Source organism: Falco rusticolus, chromosome 9 (assembly GCF_015220075.1).
Source record: "Falco rusticolus isolate bFalRus1 chromosome 9, bFalRus1.pri, whole genome shotgun sequence".
Lineage (NCBI taxonomy): Eukaryota > Metazoa > Chordata > Aves > Falconiformes > Falconidae > Falco > Falco rusticolus.
This window is the reverse complement of record NC_051195.1, coordinates 9947790-9966098: the sequence shown is the minus strand read 5'-3', so window position 1 is coordinate 9966098 and position 18309 is coordinate 9947790. Positions and strand designations below refer to the sequence as shown.

Here is an 18309-nt window from a genome sequence, read left to right as displayed (position 1 = left end):
TCAAAAAACCATGTATTCTAAATAAATGCACCCTTCATAAGAATACTTCTCATTTTCAAAGTTCTTCAAAGAATGAAATTTTCATGAAGCTTTATTAAAACTTTTTCAGCAGTAATTTCATACCAGTCCATATTAACCAGTCCTAAATATATTAAAGATGACCTGCTTAGGGCTGCTGAGCATTTACATGAGTCTGCAACAGTAACACTGAAGAGCTGAAGAATTAGTTCAGATATTTGAGAGCTTAAATACTAACAGTTATGTAAATACACAAAGAATTGTTTTTCTCTGAATTGCAAGCAACCAAAAACCCAGTTGCTGAATGATGAAAGAAATGGGCCTGCTTGTTTCCTATTTGAGCAGGAAAATATCAACAAACCCACAGAGCAATTACAACTTTTAGCATCTCTCTCTGAATAGCTGTGTAGGCATTATAAAGCATCGCAACTGCAGCAATTCTGCAAGCTTTCTTGAAGGGAAGAGGGAAGAAATGCTAATCTGTTTCTATAAATCAGCTACATGATGTGTGCTGCCAATTAAGTGGATTCCCTGAGCAAGTCAGCATCATTTGACGACGTTGCTCAGTGTTGTCCTGATGTACCACGACACAAGCAGCAGAAACAACCTTCTCTGTTCCCACCACAACCAAATACTTCTGACAACAAAGAGCCTTTCCATACTTCCCTTCAACCTGCTTCTAAAATTTCAGCACAGCTTTAGGATATACCCTGACAATCCTCCCCAGCGTGGCAGGAAGGCACCCACGCACCTATTCTGAAAGGGGCAGCTTCCCTGGAACTTAAATATAGAAAGATTTTCTCCATCTTTCTCCTTTCAAGAATTTCAGAAGAGATGTATAGAAATCTTACAAACAAACAGCAGAGACAACAGATGGTAGAGGTCCCTAGATTTAAAATGGCTTTAAGTGGACCTGTCAAGGGTGAGAGCCAGAGAGATGTCATGCAACCTACTGATTTCGCCTGGTATTTGCACCTATCACATAAGGAAAACGTTTGATTAAAGCCATACCTCTGGTCTATTATGAAGAATGGTTTAAGAAAACTAGTTAATTCTCTGTCAGGACTTCCTATGTGGTGGGAGCCAAGCTGGCTCCTTCAGAAGTCTGTGCCTGGGCCACAGGACCGGGGAGGCCCTCGAACTCAGCTCTGTGCTAGCCCCAGCCCGCTCCTGCTGCCCTGGAGCTCCACGGTGGATGGTGCATCAGAGCCACCTGAGCCATGAGTACTCGGCAGGTAAACAGATTATTACTGCAGCCTTGAACAAGGCAGTTCTCAGGGGCTATCAGACCTTCACTGCGCACAAAATCATTTTGTGTTTCTATTTGTATGGACAAAGAAATAAAGAAAAAAGAGGCTGCACCCTGAAGATCCAGCCTCCTTCAACGTACCCTGAAGAGTCTTCTGTGTCATGACAAACTAATTGCATGTGTTAAGGGAAGCCTGTTACTTTGGCTTTTTCCACTGTACATCAAAAAAAACTATGTTTGATTTTAAAGCACATACACTTACAAATACTGAGGGAATCAGCTACAAAGAGACCACACAAGCTGTTCCAGCCTTCCACTGAAGTCTGGGGTTTTTTTAAGGATAAATACACAGCCACCTCTTCAGTTTGCCCTTTCATCTATTCTGAAACACTTCTTCACACACACACTTCATTTCCTAACTAGCTGATCATATACAAGTTTTGGGTTTGTAGCTTTAAAGCGCTAAAAAAGATGAAGGTAAAACATAACCTTGATCCTGGAACAGAAGTCAGCAAGGATATCGTGGGTGTCTCACAAGTCACAGAGCTGGGAAGAAAGAAGCCTGTCCTGACCCTGTGTTGAAACCTGATCTAGTTAAAGAGGCACATGGATTACCATTTATAGCATTTCTCAGGGGCTGGGGTGAGAGGCAAAGCTCTCGTCCAGCTGCATGAGCCACTAGCGGCCAGCAAGGCTATAAAACATACAAGATGCTGGGCGCCAAGGAAGGATGGTTTTCCTCCCCCTGTTGCAGCGTACCTTCCCCACGCCACTGCTGTGTTAACCACCCCAGAAGCACACAACTCTTCAGGAGAACAGCAGTGCTTACTGTTCACAGGCTCGGAAGAAAGCACAGAACACTGGAGAAATGGGGAAGAAACGGCAGGCAGATTTTCACCAGATCCTGCAGATAATCTCCAGAACTGGTGAAGACACATTGGTATGGCCATGCAAGATAATCCTGTGCTCCCAAAACCAACACACGCGTAACGGTGTGCGGTCCAGTTCTCTATGGGTGAACTGTAAATTACTCTGCACACCACATTAATTTTGCCAGACAACGGCCTGTCCCAAAGAGCAAGGTAAATGTCTCCAAAGAGGAAATTTATGACCCTGTGGCAGAGAGGTGAGTCTACTCCAAAAAGCTAGTCAGAGTCGGTTTCTGTCTCCTTCTCCACTACAGCAAAGGTAACTCCCCAAGATTTTGGAACTACGAAAAAGCAAAGAGCAGTCTCTACGCTAAGTTCTTCAACAACAACAAAACAAGCCAAACAAAAAGTCAGCCGTTCCTCTCCAACAAAACTACAAGTATGGCCACTTCCACAAAAAGCTTTCTGCTATGTATTTTTGGTGTTCAGTCACTGTCTTGGTTAACTACACTTCTTCATGAGTTGAAAACAAAAGCATGCCTATTCTCTTATTTGGGCACCATGAATTCACAAGCATACCCGAGCAGGATGCCTCCTCATCAGGTACCTTTTGCTGTCTGACAGAACAAAGCAGCTATACAAGAAAGCCTGTGCCCACCAGAAAACCCCGAGCTTTCTTCTAGACAAGATAAAACAAAACTGAGAACTGCCCACAAATGCTGGGAAGTCTGACCTTCCTCCCTTCCCCTAGGCCTTCACTGCTGAAGAAATATCCTAGCTGCATATGTAAACCAGCATTATGTATAAACGAAGTCAGTGGTTTAACTGACAGAGCACCCATTACGTAGACAAAAATCTATCTTTAATACTGTAAGAAGTGTAATTTGATATTCTTTTATCTGATTAAAATAATATAGATTTTCTATGTACACAAACTGACAGCTCTAGAAAAAGTAACGGAGCAGCAGCCTCCCATTTGTCTCCACTTGATCTAAAGGTCTGTTCTTACAGCTGGAAGGTTAAACTGTTCTGCAAGTCACTTCATTCTTCATCCTGTGGGCTAGGATGGCCAAAAAGGATACCAATTTGTGCCAGTCAAGGGCATGTTTTTTTCTGAACCAGATAGTTGTTCACAAGAAACTGGGATGAAATCCCCAAATTCCTACTTCCCTCAGGCCTCTAAAAGGCCATGAGATGCATTAACTTTCACCACAGAGCAATGAATGAGAGAGTGAGCCACCACAGACTGAGGGTGGATTATGACCAGCAATTCTGCAGGGACAGATTCCTATTTCTGCTCCTTGACCTACGAACTAGCTTGCTTTGATTTATTCTGAAATCCTCCCTGGCAAATGGAGAGGAAAATCAGCTGGTTTAGGTATAAACTCTTTTTTTATATCCCCCAAAGCATCTGCATGGCCAGTCTTGCAAATGAACACACATTTTCTGCTCTTTGCATTACAACACATTCTAGAATATAGAACTTCTAGTAATGAAGCAAACATGACAAAACATAATGATGGTGACTGCTGAAACTAAGATAATGGAAACAGATAATCACAGGATTGTAGAATATCTCAGGTTGGAAGGGACCCATAAAGAGCATCAAGTCCAACTCCCTGCTCCTCACAGAACTATCTAAAACTAAATCATATGACTAAAAGCATCATCCAGATGCTCCTTGAACTCTGACAGGCTTGGTGCTGTGACCACTTCCCTGGGAACCCTGTTCTGGTGACCAACCACCTTCTTCTCAGTGAAGTATCTGTTCCTAAGGTTCAATCAATTCACTGGTCACCAGAGAGAGGAGATCAGCACCGTCCCCTCCACTGCCTGCCTCGAGGAAGTTATAAATAAAATAAAGTAAAATAAGTTTAAAGCCATAGACAAATCCAGTACCACCCCCATGGTTACTTTTTTTTTTATCAGTTCCTTTGATTCAGGGTGTTTGTGTATACAACACAAAGAAATCTACAACCAGAGAAATGCTGCACTCCCTCAAGGAGCAATATGCACATGTCCCACAGCAAAAGGTAGATTTTTAACTTAGTTGATACAAACACAAAATTGAAACAGCAGGAGTCTGGCCTCTAAACATGCTGTGGCCTGAACTGACAGAGAAAACCACTGAGACAACAAGAAAAGTGATTTGGGAACATTATTTCATGCAATAATGTCTTTCTGGTTTTCCAGCGTAATTCAGAAAATTTCAACCAGTTCTGAAGAGATGAACTTAACTCATCTCATGGATCCAGCTGGGATAACCAACCTTCAAAATACCCACGTGCAGCTCGCACTTGTGCACCTGTTTGCTGCATGCATGCATTGGTTTAGAGATAAAAACAGGAAACCAACATGAGAAACCGTTCTCTCACTCACCTCCTGTACACAAAGGACCACTGCTATGCATTTTCTGTAAGGATTCTTGCATGCAGAGAAGAACGTATGTGAGGGCAGGATACATGTTGCCTGCAACGCCAGAGAGCGAAGCTCACTGAGAAGGGCAACGCAGGGAAAGATGGCATCTGCTCACTCCATCCTTGCCTCTGTTGTTTCACTTGGTTATAAAAGCACTTGCAAGCACTGTTAGAGTGGGGAAATCTGTAAATGAGACTTAGATCCCACTGCCTTTCAGGGAATTTAAGGGCCCTTCGTCTTCACAAACAGATGCTTCTAAAAATTTTACCTTGCAAACACAAGTTGTTACTTCCCTGCGCAAACTGATTAACCCGAGCGCTTGGAGGTATGTCAACTGTCCAAATTTGAGTCTCCAGACAGTGCAAGTCTCTGGTCAGATACCAGATTACAATCAAAACTGGCCCATCAAAATTTTGGATTACTGCGCTCAGGGCACAAGTACAGCTGCCCACTGTGACACCCTCAGGGCAGAGCTGGCAGGACTAGCACCGCTCTGCTGAGACAGATTTGCTGACTCTCCAGGCTGCAGATTTCTTAGAAAGGTGAAAGGGAACGTTTGGCTTTTGAGGTTTATACATTAGCTTTTGCAGCAGATAGTCTCCTCTTCAATGAGATTACAAAGTCTCATTCCTACCATTCTCCTCCCCTCCAAAAGGCAATGATATTAATTAAGTACAGGCAACATGACACACAATACGCCCTGCCACAACACACAATGCTCAGCTAGCAGCAATGAGCTCCACCTTCAGCTTACCTGTTTTATGCACTGCAGCCGGTCATTGGTCTGCTGTATGTGCCTGTCCATAGAATTCATTTTGATTGTCTCCACTTTCTTCTACCTGAAAGCCATTAAAATTCCTCGATCTGCAAGAAAAAAGGACAGTAAAGATCACTGAGCACAGCCCAGGAACTTCTACCACCTAAACAGCCAAGCAGAGCCACTTGCAAGAAACCCCTGAGCACACTGTGAGATAAAATAATAACAATCTCAGTAACAATGACGGTCTGGCTTTTGCAAGGACAAGGGCATGGGGATTCTTCCATCAAGAGAAAATACCTCCCATAAATATTAAATGAATCAGATATGGCTGAATATTACATGGCAAAAAATAACACCAAATGTCTGTTATGAAGACTCTGGATTTCTGTATTGAAAGTAAAAGCAACAGGTGTACTTTGGACTCTCCTCCAACTAGCGGATCTATTTGACCAGCCCTTGAAACGGCTGAGATGATGGTGAATGAAGAAGCGGGATTCACAACTTAACCAAAATTTTCAGAATAACTAACAATTCCAGAGACACAACTTAGCATATAGGTAAGAGGCCTGACGTTCAGACCAAAGGACTGAGCAGTTCCTGCTGTCTAGAATAATTAGGCTCTTTAAGGTATCCATAGCTGGACTTGTTAGTCCTGGAAAAACACGTCCTGTGCTCTTTAGGCCCATCTCTAACAAACTGTGTAACTTAAGGCAAATTAAAACTTTCCCGTGCATTTATAAAACTCTAGAAAATGGAAATGAAGGCTCAGAGCGGTATTAGGAGTTTTAATTCAGGTGTATAAAATCACCACATGAAAACTGGCAACAAGTTAGGATGATCTAAAGAGCAAACCCGCCGTCCCCTAAGCCCACCACTGACGTTTGTCATGCTGAGTTATGTTTGTGGATATGGCTTCGAACACACTGGTGCCATCAAGATGAGCCCTGTTCCCCATATTTGCCAACTCTTTCAGAGCCATGCTTTACATCATGCTCCATGATCACATGTAAGTGGCTCTTTGTCAAGAAGATGGCATGTGTCTGGAATCACGAACACCACCTGCAAGAGGGGGGAACGGTAGGTGCTAAATCAGCACGTGCACATCACGCTGAATTCACCATTTACCTCTCTCTTATCCCTGTGTTCAGCTTGGGGTAAGGGGTTAGCCACAGCACAAGCAGCTCTGCTGAGCTGAAAGGCAGGAACGGCCAAAATGCCACTCAAACGTGGACCAAGAACAAGGCACTAACAGCAATAGTAAGCGTAAGTAAGCCTCCTGGCGTGGGCATGGTTTGCACGTCACCGGGCCCCTTCCACCCATTGCCCCTCTCTGGCCTCGCCTTACAGTCTTCCTACAGTGGCAGAACAGCAAACCACAATGACAGAAGCCAACAGCTAATCAACCGTTTCAGTCCACAGTTCAAGTTACCAAATGGTTTGCACCATGACTTCTGCTTTATGTTTTAAATAGAACTGCATGAGCCTCCAGCCTGTACTTAATGAGCTGAGTAGTTTTAAGCGCTTTTTTCCAGAATTTGCTTCTCAGGGGAACAGAGAAGTTTCACATACACATAGGTACACTCTGCTGTTTCAGTCACTTTCATGGCATCTAAACCAGAAATGAAACCATAGATACTGTGCACTGGAACATGAAAACAGTCTTTGCCTGTAAATTCCCATATCCTTTTACTGTGACAGAGAAGTACAGTCAAAGAAGTCGTATCCTCACAGTGACAAAACAGGGAGCCGGCACAGATTCAAAAATATACCCAAACGCTGTATTTATGTAAAACTTTATACTAGCACAAGGAAGGCCCTGGACTCACACAGAAACCTCTCCTTCAGGAACCTCTTTGGTGACACTGAGCAGTTTGTTATTCAGAGAGTTGTCCATGACAAAAATCTTTCCCCCTTCCTACATACACATAAAAGACAGGAAAATTTTCAGGTAATTGTTCAGTTAGAGAAGTTGGCCGCTCACCCCACCTACTACACATGGCTCAGCATCTCTTCGGTTATAGCACTGGCTATATATTCTACAGGTCCAGCACTGGCTATTAAACCCCCAGCAGGAGAAGAGTGTTCCCCGTAGTAGGAGCACTGACGGCATGGCTGTCATGGCGAGACAGACTCCAGACCACAGCATCCGCGTGCGTCCCACACACACAAGCCGTCTGAGATTTCTGTACCTAGCTGATAATGTTCTTCCATGGCTCCTGCTGGATTAGACTCCGGGAAAGAAATCTTTTCTGCTAGACAGCTAAATGAGGTCTTATAACAGCAGCTCAAGCTGCTCATCTCCACCCTCTAGACACAAGAGGGTTCACTAAAGCACTCCTGTCGATACATTATAATACTTAGGAAATGGAAAAGCCAGTTTCACATACAAGTATTATTGTTTGACTATGCTACTGCCACCTTCTCAACAGCAAATGCCATCCAAAGGTCCTTTAGCAAATGTAAATTGATGTATTTTTTTAAAAGTGAGTAACACAGCCTCATCTGCCTGTAAGACCCCCAAACAGACCTCAGTGGTCATGAAGTTTAATCTCTCAGTGGACAGCAGAGGTATTTATCAAGAGATAAGCTAGCCCAGACATGACACCACTTCAGCAGTGATCCATCTTACAAGCTGGGACACATTATCTGCATTTTAATTGAACATCAGGACAGATGGAGAAAAGCATGCTGAAAAGAAATACAAACATATATGCACACAGATTTTCGTTGAAAATTTTGGAAAAATGCAAACTGATTTTTTTTTTTCATTATTTTAAAAGAAGTCAGGACATTTTTGCTTAATGAACCAGTAAGTAAAATATACCGTATTTCTGGTTGACTTTTAAACACAATTTTTATCTGTTTTGGCATTATCTATCTAACCTCCTCAGTGATGTACAGCCACAGAGAGAAACTGGGAGCAGAGCTGAAAAAGAGTATCTACCCCAAGCGAAAGACACATAGACATACTGTATACTGCCAGAAAACTATTCTCGAGTAAAGCCAGATATACCAGCACTCAGGCTCATGGCATCAGGAGCTGCCTCTGGCATTACTGGCAATATACTTAAGGGCTGGGAGACTGCAGAGACATTTTACGGAGACAAAGACTTGCATTCATGTACTGTTACTTGTGCCGACAAACTATGCTGCATGTTAATTTAAGAACTGTACACATAATTCCACCCGAATTCTTTGCCTTCCAGTTAATCATAAACAAAATCTAAGGTTGCTATCAGCTACCTGAACCACAGCTTACTATTGTACTTGTCCAAATTGTTATTTCCCCCACATGGCATAACTTCTCAAAGCCTGTTTGGAAAAGCAGAGGGCAGAATGCGCAGAGCTAACTTGCACAGCTGAGCAGAAGCCTGACGGGGCTCATGGAGACAGGGCTGGGTACACAGTCCCCTGCTCTGGTACACAGACATGCCATACAATTTCTGTCATAAACTGATCAAATTCAGTCTCAAAAGTAGTTGTGCTTTTAACACCCAATGGCTCCCACTGAAAAGTACCCTCTGACTCTCACCCTTCCCCGAGCAGCCAGAAGTATTTTCACTTCCATCCTCAACTCCACTTGTTCTCACATCACTGCTGCTCTCTGGCTAGAACAGTCTTTGCCCTGGCAGCCTCCCTCCACCTCTCCCCCCTCACTGCACGGACAGGCACCCAACAGCCCTTTACTGCTGCCGGTTTGCTACTTCCACCAGCCCAAGCTCATTTATTCTTTTCCGGTCAAGAGAAGCCCCTCAGTCCACTAACTCCCCCAGCAGTAAACATTTCTTGCAAGAATCAAACAGCCAAAATTGTACATATGAAGCCTCACTGCACACAACGCTTCGTAATTGAAATATCCTGCCTCACGCCTCCAAGACTCATTTTAAACTTCCGTTCATACACACCATAAGAGCATCAAGTAGAATACTTTTTTTCAGTAAGCACACTGCCTCTAAGTCAATTCTGCTATAAAAAATGTGCAGCTCATTAGTGGGAAACCATTATTATCTGGAAATTATTCTTTCATAGGCCTCAGCAAGAATTAAAAGATTAAACGTGGAAACTGAAAATTATCGTATGGATCTGAAGTTTTACCAAGGCAGAATAAGCGTTCTGACACCAGACTGTTTTGCCTGGAAAAAATACCAGCAGAATTAAGTTTCCAGTAACTATATGTACTACACAGGTACTGCTGTACACTGGTCTGGCTCCCCACGTGCACATCCAAATCCTGAAATTAAAATTTAAAAAACACCCTTTCTGTCCATCTCACACTGTTTTAAAAGTAGCAGCGAGATCACCTTAGTCAAACATAATGGTGCTTAAGATACAGAAAGGCCAGCAGGCCAAGTAAGAGTAGACTTCTATTCGGTTAAGTGCTGAGCGCTTATCTGGTCACAAGCGAAAATGACTTTGCAGGGTCTCTCGCCAGCCTCTGGTGTACCTGCATTGGAAACCACACTAAGATTCAGGCACTTTGAGCAGCTCAAAAGACAGCAGGGATGTTGCTGCTCAAGATTAAGGATACTGGCAGAGTGGGATAGAGAAGGGAATTTTACCCAGTGCTTCATAACAAACCCCCTCTGTTTGGTACACAAGCATTAGCTAGAAAGGTCATACGCTAGTGCTTTATATGCTAACTCCATCCAAAAGGATAAACAGAAACAAAAAAAAACCCACCAAAAAAAGAAAAGTAAAGAAGAAGTGTTCCCAGCACCTTCCGGTAAGTCAGCAATAAAAAGCCCCATTCTTCTGCTGTCTCTTCGGAGGTAAAGACCCAATGTCTCTCTTTCTCTCTCTCTCTCTCAAAAAAAAATTTACGTGAATTATTCTTTGCCTTCCTTCTTTCCTCCCCTCTAGCATTGCGAGTTTATAGCCCTAGGCAGTAATTAAAGAGCCCTCATTTACATATTTATGATGTCTCAAAAATGGAGAATGTGTTTTTAAAGGAACAGATGCATCGACCTGTTAAGACTTTTTTAACTCTAAATGTACTGAATCTTTTTTCTTAAACCATTGCTACAAAACCCTCTTAAATACTGAAAAAGGAATGAAATTATGTACATGCCGTAAGAGAGAGAATTTCACAAGCTTCTGCTATACTCTGCGTTGGTTGAAAGCTCAAGTGAGGAGTTTGCAATTACTGTATCAGAAACTGGACTTCCAGTAACACATTTATGAAGAGCAATTTAGTAAAACGTGGTCCCTATCAGTTCCTGAGGCAACCTAAACAGCATCTTAAAGAATTTTTTAAAAAAATATCAAACATTTCAGTACGGCTTCAAAACACTGACATATCTACAAACACGCAGCAGCGTGAAAGCAAGAGTGGTTTTGGTTCTGCTCTGGGACGGGCTCTCGCCACAGCCAGGGCTGGTGGCCGCAGCAGGAGCCCTGCCAAGCCAGGACCAACCGATACGGAAACCTGCCGGCCGCCGGCCAGGGGAGACCCGAGTCACCAGCTGAAACAGGCCCGACCTTCTCCGCAGGTTGAGAGACCCTCGACGTGGCACTTGCTGCTCTGCCTCCCCCTCGCACGCCTTCCTCCCTCGCTGCGGGCAGAAGCAGGAGCGAGCGGCACTCCCTGGGAAGGCCTCGCCTGCCACCCGGCCCTACAGCCCACCAGGCCAAAGCACCGCCACCCGCCCCTCCCCGCAGCAAAAGACTGCCATCTCTTGAAAAATCAAGTTTTTAGAGAGCAATCTTTCTGCCAGCAAGCCAGCACACCAGCTGGTTCGTACCGTTTCACAGATCATGAGTTACTACTGTCTGTGCCATCGGCTAAAACTAATAATGTCCTGCATGTCTCCGGCACGCGGAGGGCCATATGCGAGGGCAGGCAGTTTGTACCTAAGGAGTGACTTTGACCAAGCAATAGGCCAAGCCAGAGCGCGGGCAGGAGAGGCCTGCGCTGACTAACGGCCCCGGCAGAGCGCGGGGCGGCGCCGAGGCGGCGGGGGGGGCGCCGAGCCGCCGCAGCCGGGCGGGAGCACCCAGCGGGGCCGCGGGCCGGGGCCGGGAGCTGCGGGCCGGGGCCGGGCGGGGAAACGGGGCCGCGTCGCCCGCTCTGCGCCGCGCCGGCAGAGGGCGCCGCAGGGCCGCGCCACCGCCCACCGCCCTGAGGGAGCGCGGGCCGCCGTGCCCCGGGGCGCTGCCCGCCGCCGGGCCCTCGCCTGCCGCTGGCGCACGGGTCCCCGAGGGGACGGGTCAGGAACGGCCCCGCAGCGCCCGGGCCCCTGCCGCCTCCCGGGGCAAACGCCAGGCACACCAGCTCCCTCAGCGCCCGGCCCTGGCAGAGAATGTGGGCAGTCCAGGGACACAACCCACCCAACTCCACTTGGTGTTTTCCTTAACATCTGACATCTGTCAAAAAGTTGCTTCTTGAACTATCAGAACATGCCTCCGTCCGTAGACGCCGATTAGTACTATCGCACCCACCGCATTAATTCTCTGTTGCGAGCGGGGCCGGTGCCCTCCTGCCGCGGAACCAGGGCCCGCCGGCCGCACTCCGGGCGCCCAGGCAGGCGGCGGCAACAGCTCGGCACCTAGGCCTGCACGCAGGCCCCTGCCCTCACACGGGGTGCACGGTCCGTAAGCCTGCTTCGCAGTATGAGAGTTTTCCAAGACGCTCTTAAAAGATTATTTTCTAGGAAATGTTGAATATCTATCCATGACAACTGTTTTATTTCCCCTGCTAGATACAGTACTGAAAGCATAAAATGTCAGGTGAAAGGCCGTTTTAATCATTAAACACTTGAAAAAGGAAGTTGTTTTAATAAAGCTTTATTTACCACGAGCTGCTAAATACCTACTGCTGTTGGCTCTGAGCTATTAAAAAGGGCCAGATGTGAGACAAAGCAGCGTTTGTTATGCTGGGTGAGGAAGAATAGATATTTGTGCTGTGCTGCTTTCCATTGTTGCTCTACAAATGTGCAGTAATCCCCAGAAGACTTTCTATCATCTCTGACTGCGAGAGGGGGAAAGCGAGCGTGCGTGTGTGCGTGCGCTGCCAGCAGGCACAGCTTCAGCGAGGTGGGAGCGGGATCTAGTAATTTATAGTGGCTTGAGCTGCAAGGGCTGGCAGTTTTGTCGGGTTTAAGGAAGCTGTTTCCGCAGCCATGTGCTTGGGAACATTTTTATATACGGAGCCTATTATATGCAGGCACGAACAGCCAGCCGGATACACACAAAAGCAAACCCACACATGCTTTTGAAAAAAAGACAGCATGACAGCTTGCATAAGCAAGCCTGCTGGACTCCTCTGGGAGAAGGAGCGGCGGTGCGCAGAAGTTGTTCAATCATGAAGCACATCTGCAGCCTGATTACAAAAGCCAAGGTGGTAGGGCTAGCTGGAGCCACACACAGGACTGGGATATGACCCATGCTTAACGTAGACACATAAAAATATAAAAATGAACCCACTGTATAAGAGCGGTATCACAGGAATGTAAAAACATCACATCTCTAGCTAAGGAGAGCGCTCCTTCGAGCCTGGACAAGCTGGTCACCGGACAGCACTAACCATAAAACACGTGAACTGCCTCCTGCACTGGCAGCCCTCACCTCCAGCCCGCTGGCTGAAATGACTGGTTTCCTCACACCGAGAGCAGCATCTGCAGATCCCGGTTTCTAGTAATTGCCCTGCTGCATGCTTATATTATGAGGTTGGTTTCCCTGCATCCCACCCAGCTCCTAGTGTTGTCAGCTCTGTCAGCTTGTTATCTTTAGGGGCAGCAAGGAGGGAAAAGGACACTGCAGTTTAAAACAGCAAGAGGTAATAACACAAAATGAAAGGCAAAAGCGTGTAGAAGCATGCTACAGGGGAGCCATGGCTGACAGACCTGCTGTAGTGCTCTCAGAGGCTTTGCACACTCCAATATAGACAGATCTGCTAGAACAAACATTGACAGTTCCACAGCAGAATCCACTGATCCAGTGGTTTATTAAATGTACTGTAGCTTGCAGGTAAGAAATGTTAATCCTCATCGGGATGGCTACAAGCAAATGAGCCATCCCTAAAAGCTTGCAGGGTTGCACTCAGATCATTTCATAACCAGTGTCCCTGATCACTCATACAACAATGCTGTAAAAAAACCCAACACACACCACCTCCCTGATAAATTGCCAATTCCTAAACCGAGACAGAATCTATCATCTCTTCCCACCTTTCGGGCTCAGTGGGAGGACTGCAGAGGAAATCAGGTGAACGTAAGAACTGGAAAGGATTTGCATTCTGGCATGTGATGCTCACTTATCTACCTCATGACAGCTCGTTTCTTTCAGACGTTCTGTGGTAAGATGTATAGTATTAGTTGAAAATTCTCTGTGTTTGCCTACCGGATACTGCAATAACACATGAAGTGTTGCTAACATCATTTGGTTTACATGCATTCTGGGGGCTGAGCCTACAGAGTTGCTACAAAGGATGTGCACGAACTGTAAACTTTTCCTGCTCTTGCTAGACTTATCAACTACCAAACCAAGCCAGCTGGTTTGGACGTACTGATACAAGTTATTTGCTTAAAACCTGAAAGACGAGCTACGGAAGACAACCTAATAGAAGCACTTTCTAAAGGTCTAGAGGAGAGAGTAACAACCCAATCCATCTGTACAAAGATGGTCTTAGAAACAGGAGAAAAGAAAGATAGAGGGGAGATGGCACTAGCAGCAAGTGTTTTTAACAGTTTAACAATAGCCTATCAAAAAGTGAAAATGCTATTCTGTATTTGCTGTGCTCTGATAACATCTCTCTTGAACCAGCCAGCCTGCCATACAACAAACAGAGGTCAAAGCCTCTTGGGCCAGCTCAAAGAAACGCTCCTAGCAAGAAACGTCTCAAACCCACTGTGAATTAGAAATAAGAAAGATTTGCATTCTGACACTGAATGCCCTCTTACTTATCTGATGAAACTAGGCATCTTTTGAACTTTTTGAACTGTAGCATTTGAAGGGAATTGTCTGCTGATTTCTTCTTGCGATTTTCATCACAACTTACATTCCTTATTACTGGGTGGCAACAGAAAGAACGAAACAATCCCTCATCCCCAGACTATGCTGCACCCAATAAAGGAATAAGCATAGATTTAGACTCTTTGTTTTCATTAAGTTTAGCATTGTGAAGAAGGCATATAGTCAAAGTAGACAGTAATTTCACTTCGTGGTCTATAAACGCAAGATTTATTCACCTTTTCCTTATTCCTATGAGAACTAAGAAACTGCTGCCAAGACCAGTGATTTCTGGTAAGCCACCAGGGAATGCATCACTCCTCTGGAGAAAATCACTCAGGGACAGGGAAGAAGAGGAGGAAGAAAAGCAGCATTACCTCAGTCAACAAAATCTCCAGGGAACAGCGCAACTGTATAGCTGCTTTGGGACACAAGCTCCAATAACTTTTGGTATCTGCCATTATCCTGGTCTGTTCTGAGGAAATTTAAGTAAAGATTTACCCAGCTTCCCAGAATGGAAGCAAGATAAATTCCAATAGGACCAGCAAAACCTGTAAAGGCTAAATATAGCTGAAGAATTAAGGTAGAAATTATATGGCTGTGAATTTTTGTAGCCACAGAAACAGGAAAGTCATTGGTAGCCAAATTATATTTTCTGCACTGCTTTCAGTGGCTACTCAAACATGTCTTCTCTCAAAGTCTCCACTTACTCTGAATTATGAGAATTTAGTGCTGGGGTGGCCATTCCTTTAAAATAATTTAAACTGAAGATATTGCACATCTAGACACAACAGAACTACAATTTTGGTGAGCTCTATAGTCTATTTTATCATCTTCATTTAAAGCAGCTGATTGGAGATCCAGCCATATAATCCTTCTAGACCTGTGGAGCACACATTAGAAAACAAGGTATTTGGTTTTACTGAATTTTCCTGCAGTCAAAGGTCCAATATTTCAAGTCACCACCAAATCCTAAATTATAAAAACCCTTGCTGACAGTCTGGGTAAAATGATTCAGGAGTGGACAAGCAAAACAAATGACTGTGTATCCCTCAAGGAAAACTTCTTTGTACATACACAGTGAAGCACTGTGTGAACACAATCTACATGGAGACTTGAAATGTACCTGCTATTTATGTTAGTCTCAACAGCTAATATTCAAGCACCTGAAGTAACAGATCCATTGCTACCGAAACTTTATGAAGAAGCCCAGATATATTTTTGACATCCTATAGTTGTTTTTGAAAACAATGTAATTTAAAAACTAGTTCCAACTGCAGCACCTTCATTCCAACAAAGCAGAGCTGCACACATCCCTGCTGTTTGACTATCCATAATGTAGTCATTGCTTTTCCTGTTTTCTGAGTGCCCATAACTCGAGTGAGGTGGAAATCCTTCTAGACACCTGGATCACAAAACACTGCAGGAGCCTTACACATCAAAGTCTGCTGCCTTCAAGAAAGATTTTAACTCAAACACCTGTGATCATCTGCACTGCCACATTCTGTTTTCTCACTATCTTATCACTTGAGAGGACCTTCATATCTAGAAACTGGTCTTTGAGGATTGCCAGTGTCCCAGACCTACTTTACAGGCAAATAAAGAGAATTTTAAACTTACCATGAAATGTTTCATTTTACCAAGAATCTAAACAGACATTTCAGTTTTCAAAGGTTTGATGAATTCCACGGTTAAAGATCTGTCACTTGCTCAGTTTACAAACCTCTTGGGATCATGTCCTGGTTTCAGCCGGGATAGAGTTAATTTTCTTTCTCAGTAGCTGGTACAATGCTGTGTTTTGGATTTAGCATGAGAACAATGTTGATAACACACCGATGGTTTTAGTTGTTGCTAAGTTATGTTCATACTAAGTCAAGGACTTAGTCTCAGTTTCTCAGGCCCTGCCACTGAGAAGGCTGGAGTGGCACAAGAAACTGGGAGGGGACACAGCCAGGACAGCTGACCCAAACTAGCTAAAGCGATATTCCACACCACAGAACATCAAGCTCAGTATATAAACTGGGAGGGAGTTGGCCAGGGGCTGCCGATTGCTGCTGGGGGCCTGGCTGGGCATCGGTCAAGCAGGTGCTAAGTGACTGTATTGTGCATCACTTGTTTTGGTTTTTTTTTCCTTTCGGATTTTATTCTTTTCTCCTTCTCTCTCCTTTGCATTATAATTGTTGTTGTTATTATTGTTAAAATATTTTATGTCAATTATCAAATTGTTCTTATCTCAACCCACAAGTTTTACCTTTTTCCTGATTCTCCATCCCTTCCACTGGGGAGGGTGGTGGCAGTGAGCGAGCGGCTCTGTGGTACTTAGTTGCCAGCTGGGGTTAATCCACGACAGATAATCGGGAACAGATTTCAGCAGCGTTTCCTCTGAGCGCCCAGATCTCTGTTAGCTGTACCTCCACTAGGTCTCTCACCCTCGGGTGATAGCACGAGCAAAGCTGAAATGGCATTTGGCAGACAACACAGATACCAGGCAGGTGTTTTAAAATCCTCTCAAGTATTCAAAAGCAGCAACTAAACAAATGCTAAACGGAGCCTGAACAAATGGAAAGACTAGCAATGGAAAAGACTAGAAATCAATGTGGTATCCCCTGTTAAGAGGAGGAGGGCTCCCATCATCACCACTGCTGTTTCAACTGGAACGGGCCAGGAGCAAGCCTGACAACTTATGAGTGACATCAGTCTCACAAACTGGAGCAGGCAGACTTCCCATTTGTATTACAGACGATGTAAAGAGAAAAACTATTGCTAATGAATTATTTAAGTGCAGTCCATAAATTAAGACACCTAGACTGTCTTATGTTTTTCATACCACCGTCATTATTACAAAGTATCTGCCCAGAAGCTTTTTCCCATAACTGCAGGGCAAAGTCAGCCCTGTGAACAGAGACCTGAGCTCTTCTCCTGACTAACCACCACCAAACACTTCACTTCCTCGGCTCCTTTGGCTTTCCAATTACCTAGGGAGCTCCTCAGGGTAGATGCTATCTCCACCAAATACACATAAAGTGCCAAACACAAATCACAATTCAGACTGGGGCTACCACATGCTAGTTTAATATAAACAATGAAAAGTGATATAATAAAATCTTTAATGTACGTACTACTATAAGTTACAGATGAAACATCTAATATTACCCTTCCTGCAATTTCAAGACAGAATTTCCAACATTCAGCCAGGCTTCCAAATACAGAGTTAAATTAACCTGATAAACCTACACCGTACATCCAGATGACATCTGGATAAAAGCAGTTTAACTCCAGATGGCATTTTCTTTTCTTCTACTCATATCCTTCCTGTCTTATTTTTTGTTTAAATGGCGACTACGACACAGTGTAACAGACCTCAGAAAGCTACACACTTTCCTTCTTTGTTCTCAACGGCGACACTACAGACTCCAGAGGTCAGCTTTATAGCCTTCAAGTTTTTATGAAGCCCTGCCTGATTAGATGTACTCCAGAGCAACTTTCGTTCTGATCAAACGTGACGTGCTGGTGACACGCTTACAAAGCTGGCAGAGCAGCCGAGCAGCAAAGCCTTCAGCAGGCAGGAGTAGGTGTAAAGTCTTACTTGAAACAATGCACAGCTCCCCCGAAAAGGAAACAAGAATCCCCTTTGAAAATGTTCTGATGAACTCAAGGAGAGACCTGTCGTTGTGACAATGTCAAACCTTGCGGAGAACAAAACTGCTTCTATCCAACTCCTCATCCTTTGCTCTTGATCTTTGTCATCCTTGAGAGGCTGCATTTTGGCACCCTTTTGCTCCTAGAGTAACTGGGGTTCATTAAATCTGAAATTTGGAGGGATATCTTTTGAAAGACGGTTCATTTTTTAAACAGCCTAGCTGCCCACTATGCCACATTACAGGATTAAAAGGGTTCCTGCTATTGCATGGCTGATCCAAGCAGGGATACAAAAAGAGAGGGCAGGCTGGCACTGGACAGGTGATGCTGCGGGAGCAGCCCCTTTGCTCCTGTCCCACCTGGGACAAGGGAACTAATTCAGACAGTTAGTATCAGATGCGAGGGTTGCT

At 44.6% G+C, this 18309-nt stretch overlaps 1 protein-coding gene across 7 annotated transcripts in view; it reads right to left on the bottom strand.

The window, feature by feature from the left end:
* The window catches only part of ZMIZ1 (zinc finger MIZ-type containing 1), a 357468-nt gene that overhangs the window by 152936 nt on the left and 186223 nt on the right, over positions 1 to 18309 (bottom strand). For all 7 annotated transcript variants that reach the window (XM_037399104.1, XM_037399105.1, XM_037399103.1 and 4 more), the window contains one exon: positions 5309 to 5418. In XM_037399104.1, the coding sequence (XP_037255001.1) occupies positions 5309 to 5368 (60 nt within the window). In that variant the 5' untranslated portion in view covers positions 5369 to 5418. The remainder of the gene's footprint in view (positions 1 to 5308; positions 5419 to 18309) is intronic.